This window comes from Saimiri boliviensis, chromosome 5 (genome assembly GCF_048565385.1).
Source record: "Saimiri boliviensis isolate mSaiBol1 chromosome 5, mSaiBol1.pri, whole genome shotgun sequence".
NCBI classification, from domain to species: domain Eukaryota; kingdom Metazoa; phylum Chordata; class Mammalia; order Primates; family Cebidae; genus Saimiri; species Saimiri boliviensis.
This window is the reverse complement of record NC_133453.1, coordinates 68,762,495-68,786,034: the sequence shown is the minus strand read 5'-3', so window position 1 is coordinate 68,786,034 and position 23,540 is coordinate 68,762,495. Positions and strand designations below refer to the sequence as shown.

General features: G+C 37.6%; 1 protein-coding gene across 2 annotated transcripts in view; it reads right to left on the bottom strand.

The window, feature by feature from the left end:
* The window catches only part of TLK1 (tousled like kinase 1), a 304,401-nt gene that overhangs the window by 11,659 nt on the left and 269,202 nt on the right, over positions 1-23,540 (bottom strand). For both annotated transcript variants that reach the window (XM_074399482.1, XM_010352243.3), the window contains 6 exons: positions 10,691-10,788; positions 7,036-7,117; positions 2,275-2,366; positions 2,103-2,192; positions 1,781-1,950; positions 1,453-1,588 (listed from right to left, as the gene is read on the bottom strand). In XM_074399482.1, coding sequence (XP_074255583.1) covers positions 1,453-1,588; positions 1,781-1,950; positions 2,103-2,192; positions 2,275-2,366; positions 7,036-7,117; positions 10,691-10,788 — 668 coding nt within the window. The remainder of the gene's footprint in view (positions 1-1,452; positions 1,589-1,780; positions 1,951-2,102; positions 2,193-2,274; positions 2,367-7,035; positions 7,118-10,690; positions 10,789-23,540) is intronic.

Sequence of the window (23,540 nt, the reverse complement as noted above, 5' to 3'; positions counted from 1 at the left end):
GTGAATTTAACAAGTTTGAAAATTGACGCTGAAGTAGTTTTTGAGAACACATAGGTATACTGAGTGGATGACAGTCATTTAGATTTATGTCTATGAATCTGTGACTATATCTAAATTTAAATCTATACATAACAAGTCTTTAAAAGGGATTTTTGAAAGTCAATCTTCCACAAAAACTACAACCAACCAGGTACAGTGGCTCATGCCTGTAATGCAAGCACTTTAGGAGACAAAGACAGATTACCTGAGACCAGGAGTTCAAGACCAGACTGGGCAAAAAATTAAGACCTTGTCTCAGCCAGGCACAGTGGCTCATGCCTGTAATCCCAGCACTTTAGGAGGCCAAGGTAAGCAGATTACGTGAGGCCAGGAGTTTCAGACCAGACTGGCCAACATGGTGAAACTCTGTCTCTACTAAAAATACAAAAAATTAGCCAGGCATGGTGGTACATGCGGGTGAGCCGAGATCATGCCACTGCACTCCAACTTGAGCAAAAAGAGTAAAACTCCATTTCAAAAAGAAAAAACAAGCCCCGAAACAACAACAAGAAAAACCTTGTCTCTACAAAAAGTTTAAAAATTAGCTGGGCATAGTGTTGTGTGCCTGTGGCCTCAGTTACTCAAGAGGCTTAGGTGGGCGGATCGTTTGAGCCTAAGAGTTTGAGGCTGCAGTGAACTAGGATCACACCACTGCCTGGGTGACGGAGCAAGCCCGTCTCAAAATAAAACGAAAATCCCTGCAATCATATAACCTCCACAGACAGGGCTTGATTGATGCTTAGTTTTTGCTTGCAATAGTTAGAATATTATATCAACCTAAGTATTTATATTTACGATAAACATCACCCTAACATTGTAGAAGAAAACCCATGAATTCTTCCTCTTAGGAGTTTTTGGCTGGCAGGTACTGAAGTCACTTGCTAATGCCAAGGCATTCTCTCTCCAGTATGCTGTTATTTGCAGTTAAGAACAGATGAGAAAAGAGGAATGACCACAGCAGTCTTCCTCTCAACTGAGAGCTTAGTATCAGTACCTTCACCACAGTAATCTCTTTTTTTTTTTTTTTTTTTGAGACTGAGTCTCGCTTTGTTGCCAGGCTGGAGTGCAATGGCGTGGTCTCAGCTCACTGCAACCCCCACCTCCTGAGTTCAAGCAATTCTCCTGCCTCAGCCTCCCAAGTAGTTGGAACTATAGGCAGGTGCCACCACACCCAGCTAATTTTTGTATTTTTAGTAGAGACTGGGTTTCACCATGTTGGCCAGGCTGGTCTCAATCTCTTGAACTTGTGATCTGCCCGCCCTGGCCTCCCAAAGTGCTGGGATTATAAGCATGAGCCACGGTACCTGGCTACCACAGTAAATCTTAATGGCTACATGGAAATAAAAGACTTAATTCTCATAAAAACACTAGGCACTAATCTAGATATTCTGATGATTTTAGTAATACACTTACCAGTAAGTGCCTGCCCCCTGGGAAGTTAGATCCATTCCATCTACACCATAGCTATCATCATCCATAATCTTGGACAGACCAAAATCAGTGATTTTGATTTCACCACATGCTGTTCCATCTACCAAAAGGATGTTTCCTAAGAATAAAATATAAGATTCTTTTAATGATGCGTATATGAAAGACAGTAATTTAATCACTTTTAATTTTACTAGTATTCTACTGATGTTTTAAAAACGAAACCAAAAAGCATGTTTTCAGATAACTTAATGAATGTCTTTTAAAAACTATACTCAAGCTTAAAAATATATTAGACAAATTTGATAATTACCTGGCTTAAGATCATAATGTATAATAGGGGGTTTGATCTCATTGAGATATCTTAGTGCATTTACAATCTGCATTACAATAGACCTAGCTTCCTTCTCTGACATTAACTTGTGTTGCTTCAGATAGAAATCCAAGTCATTGCCTTCACAGTATTCTAACACTGTACAAAACCTACAACAGAGAAGAGAAAAAAATATCAGACAAAAGTATTATCCAAGAATTCAGAATCACAATGGGGAAACAGTATTTATATCATCAACACAGGATGGGGAAAGAGAGCAAGCATATCTTTCCTTAAAAATTAAACCTTAACATTCACTTACGTATCTGTATCCAAGGAGAAATAATCATAGAGTTTAACTATTCTGGGGTGATCCAGTTCTTTGTGTATTCTATACTCTCTGCAGGCATGTCTACGGAAAGACAGTATATTAACTCTCCATGATCATTCAAAACATATTCAATTTTTAAAAACCATAAAGTAATAGTATTTACTTGTGGTAGTTTTCTTTCTTCTCATCTCTCCAGCTTTTATTAAGCTGATGTATCTTCACAGCAGCATATCTTTGTTCATAAAGGTCAAAAGCCTAGGAATTCAAGTCAAAAACAGTTCAGATGAAAGACCAATTGAATAGCTGAAGAGGCATTTTTTATTTTGGTGATAATTTTTGCAATAATATGGAATTAGGATAAACCCTAAAATTTTTAGTGATCTTCTCTACTATGACTATATATAGTTCAATGACATTTTTATTATCAGAAGCAAGATGGAAATTCCATGGTAATAAATCAGAGAAAACCTTTTTTTTTTTTTTTTTTTTTTTTGAGACAGAGTTTCACTCCTGTTACCCAGGCTGGAGTGCAATGGCGCGATCTCGGTTCACTGCAACCTCCGCCTCCTGGGTTCAGGCAATTCTCCTGCCTCAGCCTCCTGAGTAGCTGGGATTACAGGCACGCGCCACCATGCCCAGCTAATGTTTTGTATTTTTAGTAGAGACGGAGTTTCACCAAGTTGACCAGATGGTCTCGATCTCTTGACCTCATGATCCACCCACCTCGGCCTCCCAAAGTGCTGGGATTACAGGCATGAGCCACCGTGCCTGGCCCAGAGAAAACCTTAATGTGAATTTTCACATTAAATTTTATAAATGCCAATAAAATGAATAAAAATAAAACAATAAAGCTATTATTTGTTTTTAATATGAATTTATTCTTCTGTATTGGTAGTAAGCAGCCAGGAAAACAGATGGTTGTATCACTTTTTTTGTGGGTTGGGTAAAACAAACTTTTTAAGTCTATCTTTTCCTAGAAACCCCCTTCTTTTCACTTTTTAGAAAAATTAACAAGTTCCTAATAGTTATTTTTACCAACTGTTGAAAAAAATTCTACAGTTATTATAAAACTGTTCAAACATACACAAAAGTAGACTACTATAATGTGCCCTTATGTCCCTACCATCTGGTTTCAAAAATTATCAATATTTTGCCATTCTTGTTTCATCTATTCCCCACTGTCCTTGCTTCCCACCCTCCCCAACCAGAGCATTATTAAAACAAATACATTGTTTTCCCCAGTAAACTCAGCAATATTTAAATAAAAATAATCATGTATCATTATCATACCTAACTATATCAGTAGTAATTTCCTTAATCTCATCAAATACCTAACCTGTCTTCAATTTTTCCCTGGTTGTCTCATAAGAATTTACACTTGATTTGTTCAAATCACCAGCCTATTTCTCAAATTAAAAACACAGAATTATTAGTGTTTTATGGCTTTACATGACTTATAAATGTTTTCCTAAAAAATATCAAATGCCATTAAAGAAGCATTTAATAATTTTTGTTCCACTGTGATTTTTACAAAGGTGCCCCTTTCACTTAAAAGCGTGCCTACTTATTAGAAAGAAGGTCCCTAGTTCCCATTCTCTCCCATCAATTTAACCTAAAAATAAGCAGGAGGCGAAAAACAGTAAAGGGACTACTTTTGTACAAAACTGTAAAAGTATGAGATCAGATATAATACAGCATGCAGTTGTTAGGAATATTCTCTTTGAATCAGATGCACCTATTAGCTGAGTGACTCTGTGCTAATACCCTCTCTGAGCCTCAGTCTTATAAAGTTAGGATTATTGAAAGGATTAAATGGGGGTTAAACCATAAGAGGTATTTAGAATAATACATGGTAAAACCAAGAAACATTAGCTAATTACATATTAAGGGTTAAGTATAAAGAACCTGAAAAAAATAAAAATAAGTTTTGTAAGAGACAAGGCAGAACAGATCTATAAAGAATTAAATTCAAACACAATCATAATAAAGGATAATTGAAGAAAACTATATACCCAATAGGATAATTAAAGAAAAAATTAAGTATATAATCAATAAAAAGTTATTATCAGTGTATACTGTTTATAATAAATTACATATAACACATCTTCCTCCCGATTTCAGGTGAGTAGAAGTATATCTTTCCACAAGGCTAATATGGCAATCACTCAGCAACTGATTCAACATCTCCCACCTTGGTATAAGATACAACTCTTAACATCTTGATTTACAATCTGCTTTTTGTCTGGTTGTTTTCCAGCAGACCTGGCAACCATGAAAGAGCTTTAAAGGGCTTAGAGAAAGATATCACTAGTATTTAGGTCAATACAGAAAGTTCAAGTCACTGGGCCTCAATCTGCGCTTTATGATCTCTATGTAAGTCTCTTCTACAAAAGTCCTACCTATGAGGCTAAAATAGTTTCTTAAAATGCAACCAGGCAGTGGCAGAGGGCTGTTATGAAGGCACATGGTAAGTTTTGTAAGCTCAACAACTTTTAGGCCGCACTAATACTAACTGCACTTTCAGTGACTTTTAGATCCCAGCTGAACTATCATGATAATCTTTTCTACCTTATAATAAGCCTACTTTCATTAAGTGCTTAAGGATGAACTATCAATAGAATCAGAGGAACAGGAATTGGAAGAGAGCTCAAAGATCACTTTTGATGAGTGAGGAAGGTGAGCCCCCTGATGTGTAATGTTTATTTAAGTTAACAAAATAACAAAAAAAGGTGTATGGTTGAACTGACAGCAGAACTGAAGTTCTCTAAATCCAAATTCCCAGAATTTTTCCAAGTCAGAAAAAGAAACCAGGTTGTGTTGAGTAAACCAAAAGGGCATAGTCTTTGTCTTGTGCAAAAGGCAGGATTTCTTTTTTTCTTTTTTTGAGAGTATCTCCCTCTATCCCCCAGGCTGGAGTGTAGTAGCGCAATCTTGGCTCACTGCAACCTCTGCCTCCCAGGTTCAAGCAATTATGCCTCAGCCTCCGAGTAGCTGGGACTACAGGCCATGTGCCATCACACCCAGCCAATTTTTTTTTTTTTTTTGGTATTTTTAGTAGAAACAAGGTTTCACCATGTTGTCCAGGCTGGTCTCGAACTTCTGAGATCAGGCAATCTGCCTGCCTTGGCTTCCCGAAGTGCTAGGATTAAAGGTGTGAGCCATAGCCAATAGGCAGGGTTTATAATAATAGTTTTATCAGCTTATTTTAGCACTGACGTTCCAGGTGATTTACCTGTGATAACTCAGTTGATCACTGCAACAACCCTACAATATAGGTATTGTTATTATTTCCAGAAGAAGACGATGAGTCAGACAGAGATTTAAGTAATAAGTCCAAATTAATAAAATTAGAAAGCAGCAGTCAGGATTTAAACCTAGCTGTCTGGCTTCGGAACTAAAGCTTTTAACCAACTATGCCAATGTATAATGAAGCATAAAGGATTACAAGGAGCTTATAAAAGGCAGACAAAATCTATCTGAGAAGATGCAGGGGGTCAGGGAAGCAAGCTGTTTAGAGAAACTAAAGGTGAGTGTGTACCCTCCACTAGGACTTCATCCTAAAAGCAAATCGGAAGCTACTGGGGCTTTTAAGTAGGAGAGATGACCAGATTGCCTTTTATAAAAAGTTAACTCTAGCTGCAGTGTACAAAATGACTTGAGAACAGCAATGCCCAAAAGAAGACAATTAGCTATGAGGTTCCGGAGGAAGCCTTGAGCTCAGAGACGGAAGGGAAGGGTCACTGCTGAACTTAGGAGAACTTAATGACATTAATAATAGCAAGAACCAGAGATTTATAATATATTAGGGGAAAGATAGAACAAAGGATGGTTTTTGTTTTTCACCTGAGGGACTAATCATGGAGATGAATGGCAATGCTATGTACTGAAGCCAGGAGCAGTGTTAGAAGGTGTTTTAGAAAAGAGGAAAATAACTTCTATTTCTAACGTGAGTTTCCAGTACCCATGAAGCACCCACATGAAGTAAGTCATGTATACAAACACACTTTTAGGTATTAAGCTCAGAAACAAAGTGTGGGCTAGATATTACCTGAGAGTGAAACCAAATAGATAACCTAATGAAGGACGGGATAAAACCCTTCTTAAGGGAGACCTTAGGAATCCAATATTTAAAGGTTTGGCTGAAAGACACGATGTAAAGTACAAAAAAATATATAAAGGTATAAAATATAAAAAAATATATAAAGGTATAAAACAGTGAATACAGGGAGTAAAAATGCCTACATTTATACATATGCATTTGAGAAACGGCCTTGAAATTGGTAGAAATTTGGATAAATTCAGGACATGTTAATAATTCAGACACATTTTTAAATAAAGGGGTACAATCTTTCTATACATGTACCGTATTAAATGGCTACCTGCCTATCTTGATTCAAATAGTTGTTACTCTTTGTATTGGACTGGCTAATGGTGACCAGGTATCAAATATCACAGGGACTGTGCAGGCAGCAAGGACAGTCTTTAGATTCTGGAAACACAACAATAAGCCACATCAAACCCTCTTTTGTAATAAGGATAGATAATCAACAAAAAACAAGTACCTCTTCTTTTTTTAAGACAGGGTCTCACTCTGTTACCCAGACTGGAATGCAGTGGTACAATCATACCTTATTGTAGCTTTGAATTCCTGGACTTGATGATACTTCCACCTCAGCCTCCTGAGCAGCTGCAGCTACATGTATGTGTCACCGCACATGGCTGATATCTTTTTTTAGTAGAGACGAAGTCTCACTATGTTGCCCAGGCTGGTCTCAAATTCCTAGCCTTAGGTACCCTCCCACCTCCCAAAGCCCTGGGGTTACGTATGTGAGCCACCATGCCCAGCCAAGATAAGTACTCTTTAACCACATACTCCTATATCCTTGCTATATCAGTGTGAAGAACAGAATAAAATTTACATTACCTTATATACTTCACTAAAGCCACCTCTACCAAGCAGATGGAGTAATAAATATCTTTCGTTTAATGTTGGATGATCTTTGAACCTTAAGGGTGGGAAAAAAGAAAACGGGCATGTTAAAACATATACACGAAAATTCCTTCTAGATTGAAGTTCTCCTCTCTTATCCTACCTACTCCTATTTATTTCTCAGGTACTCCACTGCCAATTTCAAATTTCATTCAAAATTTCTTTTCATTCTCCACCAGTCTACCTGCATGACTACCACCCATCTTTAGGCTTTGGTGCTCACAAAACTTAACTTTCATAGCTCACTATTCAGGATCAATGACCAATTATAGCACTCTCACAAAGACCTAACAATTACTGCATTGCCAGGAGCTTCATAAAATCCATTAGGTACTCAGCAGGAACCATTTCTCTGAATAAAAATAGTCTTTTGTATGGGGAGTTATAATTAATCAAGATTTTATAGTATTGGCATATAATTAAACATAATCATAAACTGGCCTTCATCATTAAATTTGACTGTCTTTGGACTTTTGTAAAATAAAATTTTAACGACCACTTTTAAAAAAGATTTTTTTAAGCTAAAAAAAATTACTCATAGACAATACTACTACTATTACTATTTAGTATTTATTATACTTGCCATATATAGGCTGAGTGTCCCTTACTGAAATAGCTGGAACCAGAAGTGTTTCAGATTTTGGATTGTTTTTTGGATTTTAGGATATCTGCATTATACTTGCCAATTGAGCATCCCTAATCTGAAAAACCAAAATCTGAAATGCTCCAATGAGTATGTACTTTGTGCATGACCTCTTAATGTCATGTCAATGCTCAAAAATGTTCAGATTTTAGAGTTTACATTTTTCAGATTTCCAAAACTGGGATGTTCAATTTGTGTGTTTTACACTCTTACCTGGATTAACTCATTTAGTTTTCAACCCACCCTTATCAGGTAGGTCCTATAACTATGTCTATTTTATAAATGAGGGTATTGCTGCACAGAGAAGTTAAGTAACTTGCTTAAGCTTAACAACTAATAAATGGCAGGGCTTAGCAGAAAAATGTGGTTCCAAAATGTACAGTTTCAAAAAAAAAAAAAAAAAATCAATGTTAGCTTTATAATTCCCAATGCAAATACAGTGTATTTTATTCAAGATCAATTGACTACAGATTTAGTAATTTAAGCTTTTTCTTGAATTTGTAAATATAAGAAATTTCTCGTTAGTTTCAAGCCACACTGGAAAGCTTTAACAACTGATTTTATTTTCATCAATCTAAGTCAGATTCACAAAATTTGAAATGTAATTTTTGGAACAGTTAGTCTTAAGATAACAGTACCATATGCTCTATTAGATTTTTTTTTTTTTTTGAGACAAAGTCTTGCTCTGTTGCCCAGGCTGGAATGCAACCTCCGCCTCCCAGGTTCAAGTAATTCTCTTGCGTCAGCCTCTTTAGAAGCTGGGATTACATGCACCCGCCACAACGCCCAGCTAGTTTATTTTTAGTAGAGATGGGGTTTCATCATGTTGACCAGGCTGGTCTCGAATTCCTAACCTCAAGTGATCCACCCGCCTCAGCCTCCCAGAGTGGTGGGATTACAGGCATGAGCCACCACACCTGGTCCCTCACTTTTTTTTTTTTTTTTTTTTTTGAGACAAAGTCTCATTTTGTCACTCAGACCGGAATGCAATCTAGGCTCACAGCAGCCTCAACATCCCTCGCAGGCTCAAGCGATCCTCCCACCTCAGTCCCCAAGTAGCTGGGACTACAGGTGCATGCCACCCTGCCCTGCTAAGTTTGTGTTTTTTGTAGAGATGGGGTTTTACCATATTACTCAGGCTCATCTTCAACTGTTGGGCTCAAGTGATTTGCCCGCACTGATCTCCCAAAGTGCAAGAATTACAGGCCTGAGCTACTACACCTGCCCTTCATTAGAATTCTGATCCAAAGGAATTTAGGTTAGTCCGTATTATTTCTTTCCCTTCATGTAATGGAATGATCTGTATATTTATGAATTACACATACACAGGTATCACAAGAAGGCCTTTCTAAGCAAGATTTTCATATTTCACACAGAAACTGGCCACTTCCTATTCTCATACTCGTATTAACTCATGAAGGTTTAAACTACATGAATGGTCTCAAAGATGAAGTATAAACAGAAACCTTTCCTTTCTTTTACGTCAACTAAATCCAAGTAGTACCTTGCTAAATTTCTACTTCTACAGGTTGCTCAATATGTATCCTTTTCATGAAGCTCCCACAAGCCTACAGATATTTTCTCTTCAAGTGCTTTAACATATACTACCTATGGCTCTCATTCTGATAACCAGGGATTAAGAAAATAGACTGAACTTGTACTTTTCCATTTCTCTCCCAATTCTTGCATAATGTGGGATACATGGCTCAATGAGATACTTTTGGTTGAAATAATTTCTCTTTCACTACTATAACATTAACTCTGGTATTCAAATATTTATTAAGCACCTGCCATATGTCAAACACTGGTCTAGGCTCCATAGATGCAGCAAGAACAAAACCAAGTCCTTGCACTCATGAAGCTTACACTCTAGTGGGAGGAGACAAATAATAACTAAAAAATAAATTTTTAATTCCAGATAGTGATCAACATCCTGAAATTATAAAGCATGGTAACAATATTAAAAGAGGAAACAAAGAGGTAGGAACTTTTTTTTTTTTTTTTAAGAAATGGGGCTCTCATTATTTTGACAAGGCTGGTCTTGAACTCCTGAGCCAGGGCAATCCTCCTACCTTAGCCTCCTGAGTAGCTGTAACTACAGGTGTGCACCGCTGGGCCTGGCTAGGGGCTGCTATTTTAAATAGGGTAGTCTACGAATGGCCTTTCTAATGAACATCTGAAGCAGGTGTCTCCAGACTTTTTACACAGGGGGCCAGTTCACTGTCCCTCAGACCACTGGAGGGCCGCCACATACTGTGCTCCTCTCACTGACCACCAATGAAAGAGGTGCCCCTTCCCGAAGTGCGGCGGGGGGCCGTAGTTTGGGGACACCTGATCTGAAGTGAGGTAAGTATTAAGCCAATTAGGTGTTTACAAGAGGAACATCCAGGCAGAGGAAATGGTAAGCACAAAACTCCACTGAGATGGGAATGCTCTCGACAGGTCTGAGGAGAGAAGTGAGGAAGGTGGCCAGGGACCAGATCATAAAAGGCCTTCCAAGCCATGGGAAGGACTCTGGATCTTTTCTAAGTATAACGAGACAACCTGACAAGGAAGCACTTTGTTTATGCTCCCTACAGGGGCAGGGTGGGGAAAGGGAGTTTTTTTTTTTTTTGAGACGGAGTTTCGCTCTTGTTACCCAGGCTGGAGCGCAATGGCGTGATCTCGGCTCACAGCAACCTCCGCCTCCTGGGTTCCGGCAATTCTCCTGCCTCAGCCTCCTGAGTAGCTGGGATTACAGGCACGTGCCACCATGCCCAGCTAATTTTTTGTATTTTTAGTAGAAATGGAGTTTCACCATATTGACCAGGATGGTCTGGATCTCTTGACCTCATGATCCACCCGCCTCGGCCTCCCAAAGTGCTGGGATTACAGGCGTGAGCCACCGCGCCCAGCCGAAAGGGAGTTTTAATAATACAAAACTGTCAAATGCAAATAATGACTTACTGTGAATTATCTTCATTGTTTATTCTTTTCAGCTCTCGTATGTGAAGATTTCTGACTCTTTCCAAACGTTCAAGTTCTGCCTGGATTTCTGCCTCTTCCTGAAAATGAAGAGAGGGGACTATAACAAGCTCAATTTATTTGTGATATAAAAAAGATAGTTTTACCCATGTATCAATTTTTTACAGTGATGGGAAGAATAGTATATTATAAAGTACCACTGAGTTAAAAGACCAAAGTGCTCTTTTCAATGCCCGAAAGATGGAAAAAGATAAGGCAAAAACCTATTTCAAGAAACCATCCTCCACATGAAAATCTATACCTAATGAGATGCTGGGTTTTATTCTGTACTACAAGAAATCTATTTTTATAATGTGTATACGAAAGGTAGTTGGAAACTGACATAAAATGAGCTGAAAATTTTATTTCTAGTCCATGCAAATTTTAATTTAAGAAGGAATAATTTACTAGTAGAAAACAAAGTGAAAATATTTTATAATAGCTAAAAAGAGGAAGAAAGGAAAAAAACAGAATGATTCTTCCTATACCTTACAACATTTGGAGTACAAATACTCACATACACACACACACACACACAGAGACAGAGAGAGGGAGAGAGGGGGGGATGGGGGGAAGGGGGGGGAGAGAGAGAGAGAGAGAGAGAGAGAGAGAGAGAGAGAGAGAGAGAACACCACTCACTTGAATAATCCCACTGCAATCCTAAAGAGACATTACAACAAAAAATTTAGATTGCCGTAGTAGACTGAGTTATCAGAGCAGATGTAAATAAATCCTGAAGAAATTTAATCATTTAGCATAAATATTGATAAATTCATTTTTTCTTAAAATATCTAACTTTTAGACTAGCCACCAAAACAAATAAACACACATATCATTCATGTCATACACACATACACATACACACCCCTTTGTCAATACAAATTTGAATACTACTTAAAAAATTGATAAGGCTGTGAAAATTCCTAGCCCAATTTCTTTTTTCACTCTGTCACCCAGGCTGGAGTGCAGTGGCATGATCATGGCTCACTGCAGCCTCGACCTCCCAGGCTGAAGTGATCCTCCTGCCTCAGTCTCCCAAGCAGCTAGGATCACAGGCATGCACCAATATACCTAGCTAATTTTTTGTAGAGACAGGTCTCACTATGTTGCCCAGGCTGGTCTTGAACTCCTTGGCTCAAATGATCCTCCTGCTTCAGCCTCCTAAAGTGTTGGGGTTATGGGTGTGAGCCACCATGCCTGGCCTAGAATATTTTTAGTACATAATTTTGAAGTAAAGAAACACAGATCACTTTAGCTTAATGTGTGCCCACTAAACCACGTGGAATAGAAGTTTTTTCTGAATAATGCACTTAAATATTTCATCAGCGCCTTTGCTTCTTTTCTTTTAGTAACTTATCTTTTGATATAAAAAATTCTTTACCTCAAAATACAACTCTGAAATTTACTTTAAAATATAAATAAATATGATCATTTCATTCAAAGACAGATAATGGAAGTATAAAGCTTATTACCCCAGTACCTAAGACAGAAATTCAGAGGAATATTTTAAGCATTATGAGAAAAAACAAATTAAATCTCTAAAGATTATGTTGTTTGTACTTCACATTACTCTTAAGGTTATTTTTATTTTAAAATGAAATTCAACCACTACTTGTTACAGGGATATTTAATGCAGATTAGATATTACATAGCAAAAAGAAAATTTCAAAATACATGCAAATGAAGATAAATCTTTCTAGAATTCTTGGGAGATTTTCTAAAATAGATACACTACACAGATTGTCTTAATTTAACTGAAATTTCCTCATTAATAGCTTCAGTCACAAATGTTTTTAATTTTAATTATAAAAAGTAAAGTGATATTCTAGGAGATTCAACAATCAAAATTTCATTATAAAAACAGAAAGTAAATGTTAAAGCTTTGAGACAAAAAACTCAAAACATGGCTTAGTTATTACAGTTTAGCCATGTAAATTAGATAAGAAATGGGCCACACAGATTTACTGTGGAGTATGAAAGAATTTAAACTGATTTACAACAGAAATCTAGAATCTAGATTCGATTCTAACCTAGACTAGAATCTAGAAAGCAATGACTTGTTTTTCCCTTCCTGCTACTAACCTTTGCTGCTTAAAAAACTTGACTCTCACACATACAGGAAACTACTAAACATTTGTTAGGCTGGTGAAAGTTTAAATAATCTGATACAATTGTGAAAAGCCTATTAGAATAAATACTTGTTTTAACTTTTATTTGAAATTGTGGCATGGGGAGATTATTTCAACAGTGAATTTATACAAGTTAAATTTTACTGAGTCATAAATATGTATTACAAGATACAAACAGGTTATTGATGAACATAATTACATTTGTCTTATAATCTTCAGATGTCTATACAATGGTAGTAATCAATATTACAAAATAAATACTTGTTAAAGAAAGCAAAATGTATGCCTGAATCAGCAAATTAAAGCAAACTTATTTTGCCTCTAAAAACATGAGAAATATGTCCCATAAAAATCTTACAAAATAAACAGCACAAGCAAATTTCAATCCATTTGAATTGTTAGGTTTACTGGGAAAAAAAACAAAATGTCAGTAGCACTAGAGGAAAAAAAGATGGATTCTGGGTATTTAGAAGGAAATGTCAAGGGAAGAAACTATGCCTTACATACAGATAGATATAAATCCACCATACTCAGTGAAATATATTTGTCTTTCTTTTTTTTTTGAGACGGAGTTTCGCTCTTGTTACCCAGGCTGGAGTGCAATGGCGCGATCTCCGCTCACCGCAACCTCCGCCTCCTGGGTTCAAGCAATTCTCCTGCCTCAGCCTCCTTGAGTAGCTGGGACTATAGGCACGCGCCACCATGCCCAGCTAATTTTTTGTATTTTTAGTAGAGACGGGGTTTCACCATGTTGACCAGGACGGTCTCGATCTCTTGACCTTGTGATCCACCCGCCTCAGCCTCCCAAAGTGCTGGGATCACAGGCTTGAGCCACCGTGCCCGGCTTTGTCTTTCATTTGTAACTTAGTATTTCACATTATCTTGGACTTCAAGCAAACTGACAGACTTCTGAGAGAAAGGTAACTCTGCTACTCTAAAAACTCTAAAAATTCCACTAAGAAAAGGTACATATATTGTAATGGGCTGAACGTGCTCCCCCAAAATTCATGTACCGAAGCCCCCACTCTCTAATATGGTAGCATTTGAAGATGAGGCCTTTGGGAGATACTTAGGGTTGGATTAGGTTATGGAGCCTTCATGATAGGATTAGTGGCCTTATGAGAAAAAAGGTCCCTCCACCCCCCCACCAAGGAGCACAGAGAAAAGGCCATGTGAGGACAGAATGAGAGGGCAGCTATCTGCAAGCCAGCAAGAGTGTCCATACCCAAAACTGAACCCTGCCTGACCTTGTCTTGGACTTCCAGAATAAATGTCTGTTGTTTACGTGCCTAGTCTGGTGTTTGTTATGGCCAACACACATACTTGTAGGTAAATGCTAGTGCAATACTGTCTAGCACCTTGTCCTCAGAGAATGGGGCAAGGTGCAGTTTTGGTTTGGCCCAGGTACAACAGTCTGAACAACTAACTTATCTTTGCTACAGATCTATCAAGTAGGCTCCATTCTCCTTGCCTGAGACTGACATTAACCTCTGGGCCATCCTCAGAATTAATCTTTTTCCAAAGGTTCAGAAGAAGAGAGGATAACTGGGCTCACAATTGATCTGAACTCATCACAGAATGGAATCCTCAAACTCAGCAAAACAAGGCCAGATGAGTAGACTGAAAGGGGACAATCCAATCAGCTAAGTTGTGCTTAGTAAGAACACCAAGTTTCAGTGCTGAATTCATACTCTAAGCAGTTAATGAAAGCAGAGAAAATCTAGAAGAAACAAAGAGACAAATAGCATTTCTAGAAATGAACTGGACTCTGTAGTTTATTACAATAAAGAAAAGACATAAATAAGAACAGACTGTTTTAGAAGGAGAGGTAGGATTAGCAACTAAATACAGAATAAAAGGACATGAGTCTTTTCTGTTTAAACAAACAAACAAAAATACAAGGGACAGTTTAACACTACATACTATAGCTATTTTAACAGTATTTTCAAATAAAATCTAATACTCTCACTCACATAAAAAGCCAAGTCAGAAAGGTATACAATAGATCTCAACACTGTCTCATTGTTTAAGTAATCTGCAAAAAACACTACCTGCTAACAGTCAAAAATTTTTAAATGTCTAAGGATGATAAATCCCACAGCAACTTAACTAAAAGACTTTGTCTCTCACCAGATCTTCAGCATAGGAATGCTTTCTATTTGTAATAAAAGTCTCCTATGGCAACTTAATATCTCTTTGTCTCAAGTCTATAAGCCAAATGTAAGCTATAACAATGTAGAATTTCTGTAAAATTCCAGGTTAAAAATGATAGGTGGTTCCTATGTGAGGGAGATGTTTTTTAAAAAGAAAAAAAAATAGCTGGGCATGGTGGCGCGTGCCTGTAATCCCAGCTACTCAGGAGGCTGAGGCAGGAGAATTGCCTGAACCCAGGAGGCAGAGGTTGTGGTGAGCGGAGATCAAGCCATTGCACTCCAGCCTGGGTAACAAGAGTGAAACTCCGTCTCAAAAAAAAAAAAAAAAAAAAAAAGGTAGGTGAATCTGGAGTATTTTGGAGCATTTCTCATAATGGCAATTTTTCAAAAGGCAATGATTAAAAGGTAAAATATGGTAGGCATTAAAAACTATAAGGCTAAAAAGTTATAAAACATATTTTTATATATAAAACCAATACATCTCCTGAAAAAATTAAACTTGCTAGTTTAAAGTTATTTAGCAAATCCTGAAAATGTGACATAGTCTCTCTACCAAAAACTCAATTTGTAAGAACTGCCTTCCCATAAAGCCAAGATAAAATATGAAATACTCTGATATATTATTCTCAGTTTGCCTATAACCTATGGGAGTTGGTAGAAGAATACAGCTTGCAACAGTCTATTCAACAGCACCATAACAACAGTACTTCAGAAAACCAGTTCAGAATGAGGTTTTAACACCAACCAGGTACAGTGGCTCACGCTTGTAATCCCAGTACTGTGGGAGGCCGAGGCCGGTAGATTGCCTGAAGTCAGAAATTTAAGACCAGCCTGGCCATGTGGTGAAACCCTGTATCTACTAAAAATACAAAGATTAGCCGATCGTGGTGGCGCTCGCCTGTAACCTCAGCTACTCAGGAGGCTGAGGTATAAGAATCGCTTGAACCCAGGAGATGGAGGTTGCAGTGAGCCAAGATCATGCTACTGCACTCCAGCCAGTCTGGATGACAGAGTGAGACCTTGTCTCAGGAAAAAAAAAAAGAGTTTAACACCAAATTCACTTCAGTAATGTGAACAATATTAATCCCTTAAAAGTTAACTCTCTCAGTCCTAAAAAATATTCGATTTTAATTTCACAAACTATTTATAATGCCATTCTAAAAGTTTACCACCAGGAAAGTAAAAGGTAAAAGTAACAAAAATCACTATTAAAAGCTAATTAAGAGCGGGTCTCGGTGATTCACATCTATACTCCCAGCACTTTGGAAGGCCCAGGTGGGCAGATCATGAGGTCAGGAGTCCAAGACCAGTCTGGCCAACATAGTGAAACCCCATCTCTACTAAAAATACAAAAATCAGCCAGGCATGGTGGCGGCTGCCTGTAGTCCCAGCTACTTGGGAGACTGAGGCAGGAGAATCACTTGAACCCAGGCTACACTCCACACTGCACTCCAGTCCAGCCTGGGAGACAAAGTAAGAGTCTGTCTCAAAAAAAAAAAAAAAAAAAATTTAAGAAGAAAACCAATTTATTTCAAATTTATCCTTATTACATGTCACCATTATTATATGCCTTCCCATATCCTAAATATAAATATGTGAGATATGAACCAATGAAAATAAAAGCCAGCTAGCCAGCCAACAAACCAACCAAAATAACTACCTAGACAAAGCAGGTCTGAATTTTGAAACTATTGCACCATAATCATATTTCTGCTTGAGAATAATTGTGTAGATTGGGGAGAAGGGTAGGAGAATGAGAAGAGACAAAAATCATCAAATATTGGGGGCTTTCTTTCCTAATTATATAAATGTTCCCTCCACTCTCATCCCCAATCACTAAAGTGGTTTATTACTGATGAGAGCATGCTGTATCACCTTAGGTATGTTCAACTAACTTGATTGCATTAGTATCTTTACTAAACGTTTTTCTCTCTACACACTTCATTTCCTGTTTTTTCTGGGTGTGTGTGGAGTGGGTAGCAGTTTATTCTCCCTTCAAATGCATAAATACGTACATTAATACCCCTAACTTGGAATGGCTGTTAAAATAGACAAGTTTTAATTCTGTCAATTCCTCTATTAAAACGAAGCAAAACAAAAAACTACCTCCCAGCATCAGGTAAATGTTAAGAATTCAAATGACTGGCAAAATTTAAGTATCTATCATATTTGTCTTAAAAACATTTATTGTTGCTATATTATGAAAGTCTAATTCTGTAACATTAAATACTAACTAAGGGGCTGACACCAACCCTGAGCAGACACAGGTACAATGCCTTCACACAATGTACAGCAGTCCTTCTCCCAGTTTTCTTTTCTGCTTCCTGCCCTCACTCTTTTTCTCTCTTTGTAAAGACAAGATTTCCAACTCCTGCGCTCAAGCGATTATCTGGCCTCTGCCTCGCAAAGTGCTAGGATTACAGGCATGAGTCACCGCGCCTGGCCTCTGCTTCCTTTTAAACCTAGTCTTCTACATGCTTATTATGCATATGGCATGAATTTACAGTTATGATTGGGAAGAACTGGTAGCCAAGCAACTGTTTTCTCTTTTTTTGTGAAAGTTATCTCTGAACTGAATTTACAAATCCAAATTAATTACAAACCCTGCTGATAACTAACATGACTTCTAAGATTCTTTCCAAAATGTTTTAAACTCCATTACCTGTATAACAACAGGTCTAATATTCAACACTGGGGAAGTAACAAACCTTTTACCTCTACATTTTTATTTTGGTAGCTGAATATTACCTACTACAAAGTTAAGGTTGTGTGATTATAAACAGGGAAAAATAGAGCCAAGATAGTTTGCAGGTCCATATGTGAGTTAAGAGGTAAGAACATAAACACTAGGTTTTCCCATCTACAGGTGGTTCCATGTTCTCTTACCACAGTCATCTTTTTGGGACAACAACTCATTTTTAAATGGAAAATAGTAGTAAGAACAAAATGTAAAGTTAGACTTCCAGCACTCTTCTTGGCACCTTTCTTGCACACACACACACCAAGGAATCAGGAATCTTTTAACATTCTTCATAGGCTTAACACGACTTTTTCTAGTAGAGTGTAATTTTCCCAGAATTCCGCTGAAAACTACTGCCTACACAAGCAGCATCTTGTTTCAGGTTCTATGGAAACATCATGTACAATGTGGTTGGCTTTAACTGACAGAATTCCTAAAAGATTTCTTCCAGACATGGCTTATAAATATAAGATGAACACACAGGTTTAAAGACTAAGCCCTCTAGCATTATACAGCTCATGATTTTCATATTTTCATTCAAACCTAAAGTGACAAAAAATGTCACATATGCAAACTTATTCTTTGGGGTCATACTAAGGGTTTGATAAGTCAGATGACAATGGTATTCTAGAAAAAAAGACCAAAGGGGACATCAAACTTCAAGAATATTTGGGGGTCAATTCACCTAAAGCCAACGCCCTGTATTCTCCACTGTTCAAAAGGCTTGTAGACAATCCATTGTCTTCCATTTCAACTAGTTGCATGGTCCACTGTGAAGGAGTGAGAAAAGAGCTGTGTACTTGTTCTTGACCTGTAAAGATTTCATCATGGAAGATTAATACTGATGCTGCTGCTGCCTGTTACTGGTTGTTTCTCTTTGCAGGTGCCAATATCGGTCAGAGAACAGGATTTCAGTGGCAGAGTTGTTGCTATACTGTTATCTCTTCAGAACGGAGGCACAAGGAGAGATGAATGCCACATCGCAAGGAGCAAAGGAGAGAGAGAGAAAGAAATGGTGTCAGGTGGCATGTTGGATGTGATTTTTGTTTTAGTAGAGACTGAGATGACTGTAAATTGTTTAGCTGATTCCTTCGGTCTGCAAAGATACATTTGTGTTGGTGCTGACGATTCTTGACTAATCCTGTTTCAATTACAAACTGGTTATGTTTTTCAAATAAAACTTCTGGCACTTATATTCAGGGCTCGTAAGTCAAACGCACTGACACACACTCACACACACACATTCACACATACATTAAAGCCAGTTCTTACTAAACTATTTAATACTCCACACTGGGATGCCACACTTTCTAAACACATTGTCTCCAACTAATCAAATATTTAAAATCAAGAAGACAACAAAAGTTAAAGACAAGAAAATAAAGAGCAACATACCCACAATGCTGTTCATATCACAAACTTGAGTAACAGCAGTGTCAAGACATAGTTACTGGACCTAATAACTTTCAAAATTCTCATTTATTCATTAGCTTTGGGTATTATAATTGGTAACTGGTATCTTTTAAGAAACATGGACATTTTGAGGAAGTTGATCTTGCAGGGACTGTATTTTATTTTTAGTTTTATGTCTTAATCTAGTGACAATCCTTGAAAGCACATCCACACCATTTTCTTCAACTCCGGAATAAAGATCTGACTATATAATTAACCTAGCAGAGCTTCTGAATCACAGAGAAAAATGTTTTCCCACAATCAGAATTTAACAGAGACAGATATCAAAACCGGATCAACTGTAACAGCAAGCTGGTATATGGCTGGTTTCCTCGCATGCACGATTCCACGTGGGGCACAGGTAGATAAAATGGGATCATTAGAAGCTTTGCCTCAAGAAACCACTTTTTTTTTTTTTTGACACGGAGCTTCGCTCTTGTTACCCAGGCTGGAGTGCAATGCCACGATCTCAGCTCACTACAACCTCCGCCTCCTGGGTTCAGGCAATTCTCCTGCCTCAGCCTCCCGAGTAGCTGGGATTAGAGGCATGCGCCACGATGCCCAGCTAATTTTTTGTATTTTTAGTAGAGACGGGGTTTCACCATGTTGACCAGGATGGTCTCGATCTCTTGACCTCGTGATCCACCCACCTCGGCCTCCCAAAGTGCTGGGATTACAGGCTTGAGCCACTGCACCCGGCTTCAAGAAACAACTTCTTAAAGATAGGAAATTACTCTCTTTGCAACTACAAGCTTTTATTAATAATTGAGGAAGTTTGTACATAATTAATGATAATCAAAAAAGTTAATTGTTTCTTTTGAAACAGTTTCAGGAATAATTTGTATGGTCTCTATATATTTTATTATATAGTTCTAAGAATTCCTTAAGATATATTTTTAAATTACTTTAGAGTTTTTATTTTTAAAATTTTGTTATAAAGGTTTTTGTTGACCTTTAAGTTGAGTGAAAATCAATATATTAGTTAATAATAAAGAAATATTGGCCAGGCACGGTGGCTCATGCCTGTAATCCCAGCACTTTGGGAGGCCGAGGCAGGTGGATCACAAGGTCAAGAGATCGAGACCATCCTGGTCAACAAGGTGAAACCCCGTCTCTACTAAAAATACAAAAATTAGCTGGGCATGGTGGCGTGCGCCTGTAGTCCCTGCTACTCAGGAGGCTGAGGCAGGAGAATTGCTTGGACCCAGGAGGCGGAGGTTGCGGTGAGCCGAGATCGTGCCATTGCACTCCAGCCTGGGTAACAAGGGCGAAACTCCGTCTCAAAAAAAAAAAAAAAAGAAATATTGCCGGGCATGGTGGCTCAAGCCTGTAATCCCAGCACTTTGGGAGGCCGAGGCGGGTAGATCACGATGTCAAGAGATCGAGACCATCCTGGTCAACATGGTGAAACCCCGTCTCTAATAAAAATACAAAAAATTAGCTGGGCATGGTGGCGCATGCCTGTAGTTCCAGCTACTCAGGAGGCTGAGGCAGGAGAATTGCCCGAACCCAGGAGGTGGAGGTTGCGGTGAGCCAAGATTGCGCCATTGCACTCCAGCCTGGGTAACAAGAGTGAAACTCTGTCTCAAAAAAAAAAAAAAAAAAAAATACTGTAGTTGATACAACAGTCACTAACATAATGCCCAAGGAAGGAAATACGTGAAAATGAAAAATAATTAACTTAAAACTGGTTCTCCTTTATCTGTAATGAAAATGAAATAGCATGTTTACCCCCCACACCAAAAAAAAAATTATAGAAAAGCAAACAGTCCAGTACTTAATAGAGATGCAAGGAAAGCCACAAATTAATTTTTCTTAATACAAAGAAGCAACTTCCTATTCATCTACAACAAAATAATTCTGGGAATGAATCACATGGGTACAGTCATTGAAACAGGGGTGAGAAAGGTTCAAGTTTTGGCTTTGTCACTTACTGGTGGTAGTACTCCAGATGAAGTATATATAGATCTTGGCATTCAAAAAGGTATAATTAATGTTCACTCAAAAATGGTTAAAACTTCAAAGTCTATAAAAAGTAATATTATGTAATTCTCTTAAAATGGGAATTTGAATTATGCCTTTGTCAGGTAGAGTGTGGCAATAAATCACTTAGTAAATGGGTAAGCAATGACTGTACAAACTGGGAACGACTAAAACAATAAATACAAGATGAAAGAATTCTTGATACAGTTGAGGGGAAAAAAAGTGATGCTGCACTATGATTTCCGTAATCTCAGAAGACAAAACTAATAAGCCCACAATTAAGATTACATTTCCTTTTCGGTAGTAACCAGAAACATCTATTTTAGCCATGTACTTACTTTTGGAGGTTTCTGCCTCTGATTCCTTATTCTATCACACTTTGGGTAACAGAGTAAGGCTATCTTTGAATTTATTTTTTCTAACCCTAAAGAACAGCATAAAATGTGAACTGAGCTTTATGATTTATTCAAAGGTAAATATGCTTTTTCATATTTTAGTTTAGCTTTTCAATTATTACTGTGATTATCATTATGAAACAGAATCTATGTCACAAATTATCCACTTCAAGAAAAAGTAAACAGGTCTTTCTATTCTTGTATGTCCATATGCCATGGGCTTCCTCAATGAACTTTTGTCCTTCAGTGCTAAGACAGTTAGTCTAATAATTAATTCTGCTTAATGTTAAGAGTTTACTGAAGGGAGAAAGGGTAAAGAGTCACCACTGCTAATGCAAGAGTAAGCCAGTCTCCAAATCTAAACCCTAAACTGACTGGTTACACTTCCTGTGCAGGATACAAAGGACATCAAATATTCAGATCCAGCCTATGGTAGAAACTGCACACTTACAAGCTGGGGTACAGTTCACGTCTGCTTAATAAACTCAGGAGCATAGGGAGCTGATAAGACAGAAGTGATAACATCTTTTCTTTTGACTCAAGCCTGTCCTGTATGTATTAAAAGTCTGTTTATTCTTTTTCAGAAAACAGAATGACCTATTTTCCAACTGTGTTTCAGAATGCCAAATAACTTATTTTTATATATGTAACTTATTGTTCATTATTTTTTAACTGTGTAACTCAAATATTAATACCCATTTCTAGGCAGACAACTGCTACTTATGCTCTAAAGTGACAGTACTTGCTTAATTTTCTTCCTTGTATGTACTACTGGCCACTTTCTTTTGTAATACGCTCATTCTTCTCACCCAAAATAGTCTCTCAGAAAAAATATGAGTATTCATGACATGAGAGCATGTTTCAGCATTATTGTTAATCCATTTCCCCAAAATATTCCATGATGGAGGTCAAAGAAAAGAAAATTTATATTGTAAATTAGTTAAAAAGAAGATAGAGTTAGAAATCTAAAACTGCTCAGTAAATTTGATAAAAGCTGGGGAAAAAAAGGCAGGAAAAAGATTATGGAAGGGACAATTATTGGAAATAAGAAGTATATATGAAAAATATAAAAGTCAAACACTGCGAAAGAGGAAAATATGAAGGTTAGAAGAGAAGGTTTAGTGTTCTACAATATTTTACAAATATCTATACAATATCAGACACTTAAGTATACCTTACTTCAGAAAACTATTTTTCACAGAAACCAGTATTTTCAAAGTACCAGGAAAGCTTTAAAACCAACCAACCAAAAACAAAAACAAACCCTCCTTTGAAGCCTTTTCAAAGTATACTTTTTGTAAGACAAATAGTCAATTCCTAATTTAACTGCTTTATAATTTCAGGTTTTATTTATTTATTTATTTATTTTGAGACGGAGTTTTGCTCTTGTTACCCAGGCTGGGGTGCAATGGCGCGATCTTGGCTTACCGCAACCTCCGCCTCCTGGGTTCAGGCAATTCTCCTGCCTCAGCCTCCTGAGTAGCTGGGATTACAGGCACGTGCCACCATGCCCAGCTAATTTTTTGTATTTTTATTAGAGACGGGGTTTCACCATGTTGACCAGGATGGTCTCGATCTCTCGACCTCGTGATCCACCCGCCTCGGCCTCCCAAAGTGCTGGGATTACAAGCTTGAGCCACCGCGCCCGGCCTATAATTTCAGGTTTTATAAAAGATTTTCATGAAATAAGGTGCACATGTAAAATGTCGTCATTATAGTAATCTGAAATTTGTTCTTAATGTGAAAATAACAACCCTTCAGTAAACTCTCAAGTACACCTTGGGCACTATAACTAAGTAAATACTATTCCTTTATGACCACAGGCTGGTTAGAAAATAACTGGGAAATCTTTATGTGAGACATCAGGCACAGGCCATTATGAACTCATTTTCAAAACAGTTTAGGTGGGCACACAAATACTTATGACTCATCCTGTATTAA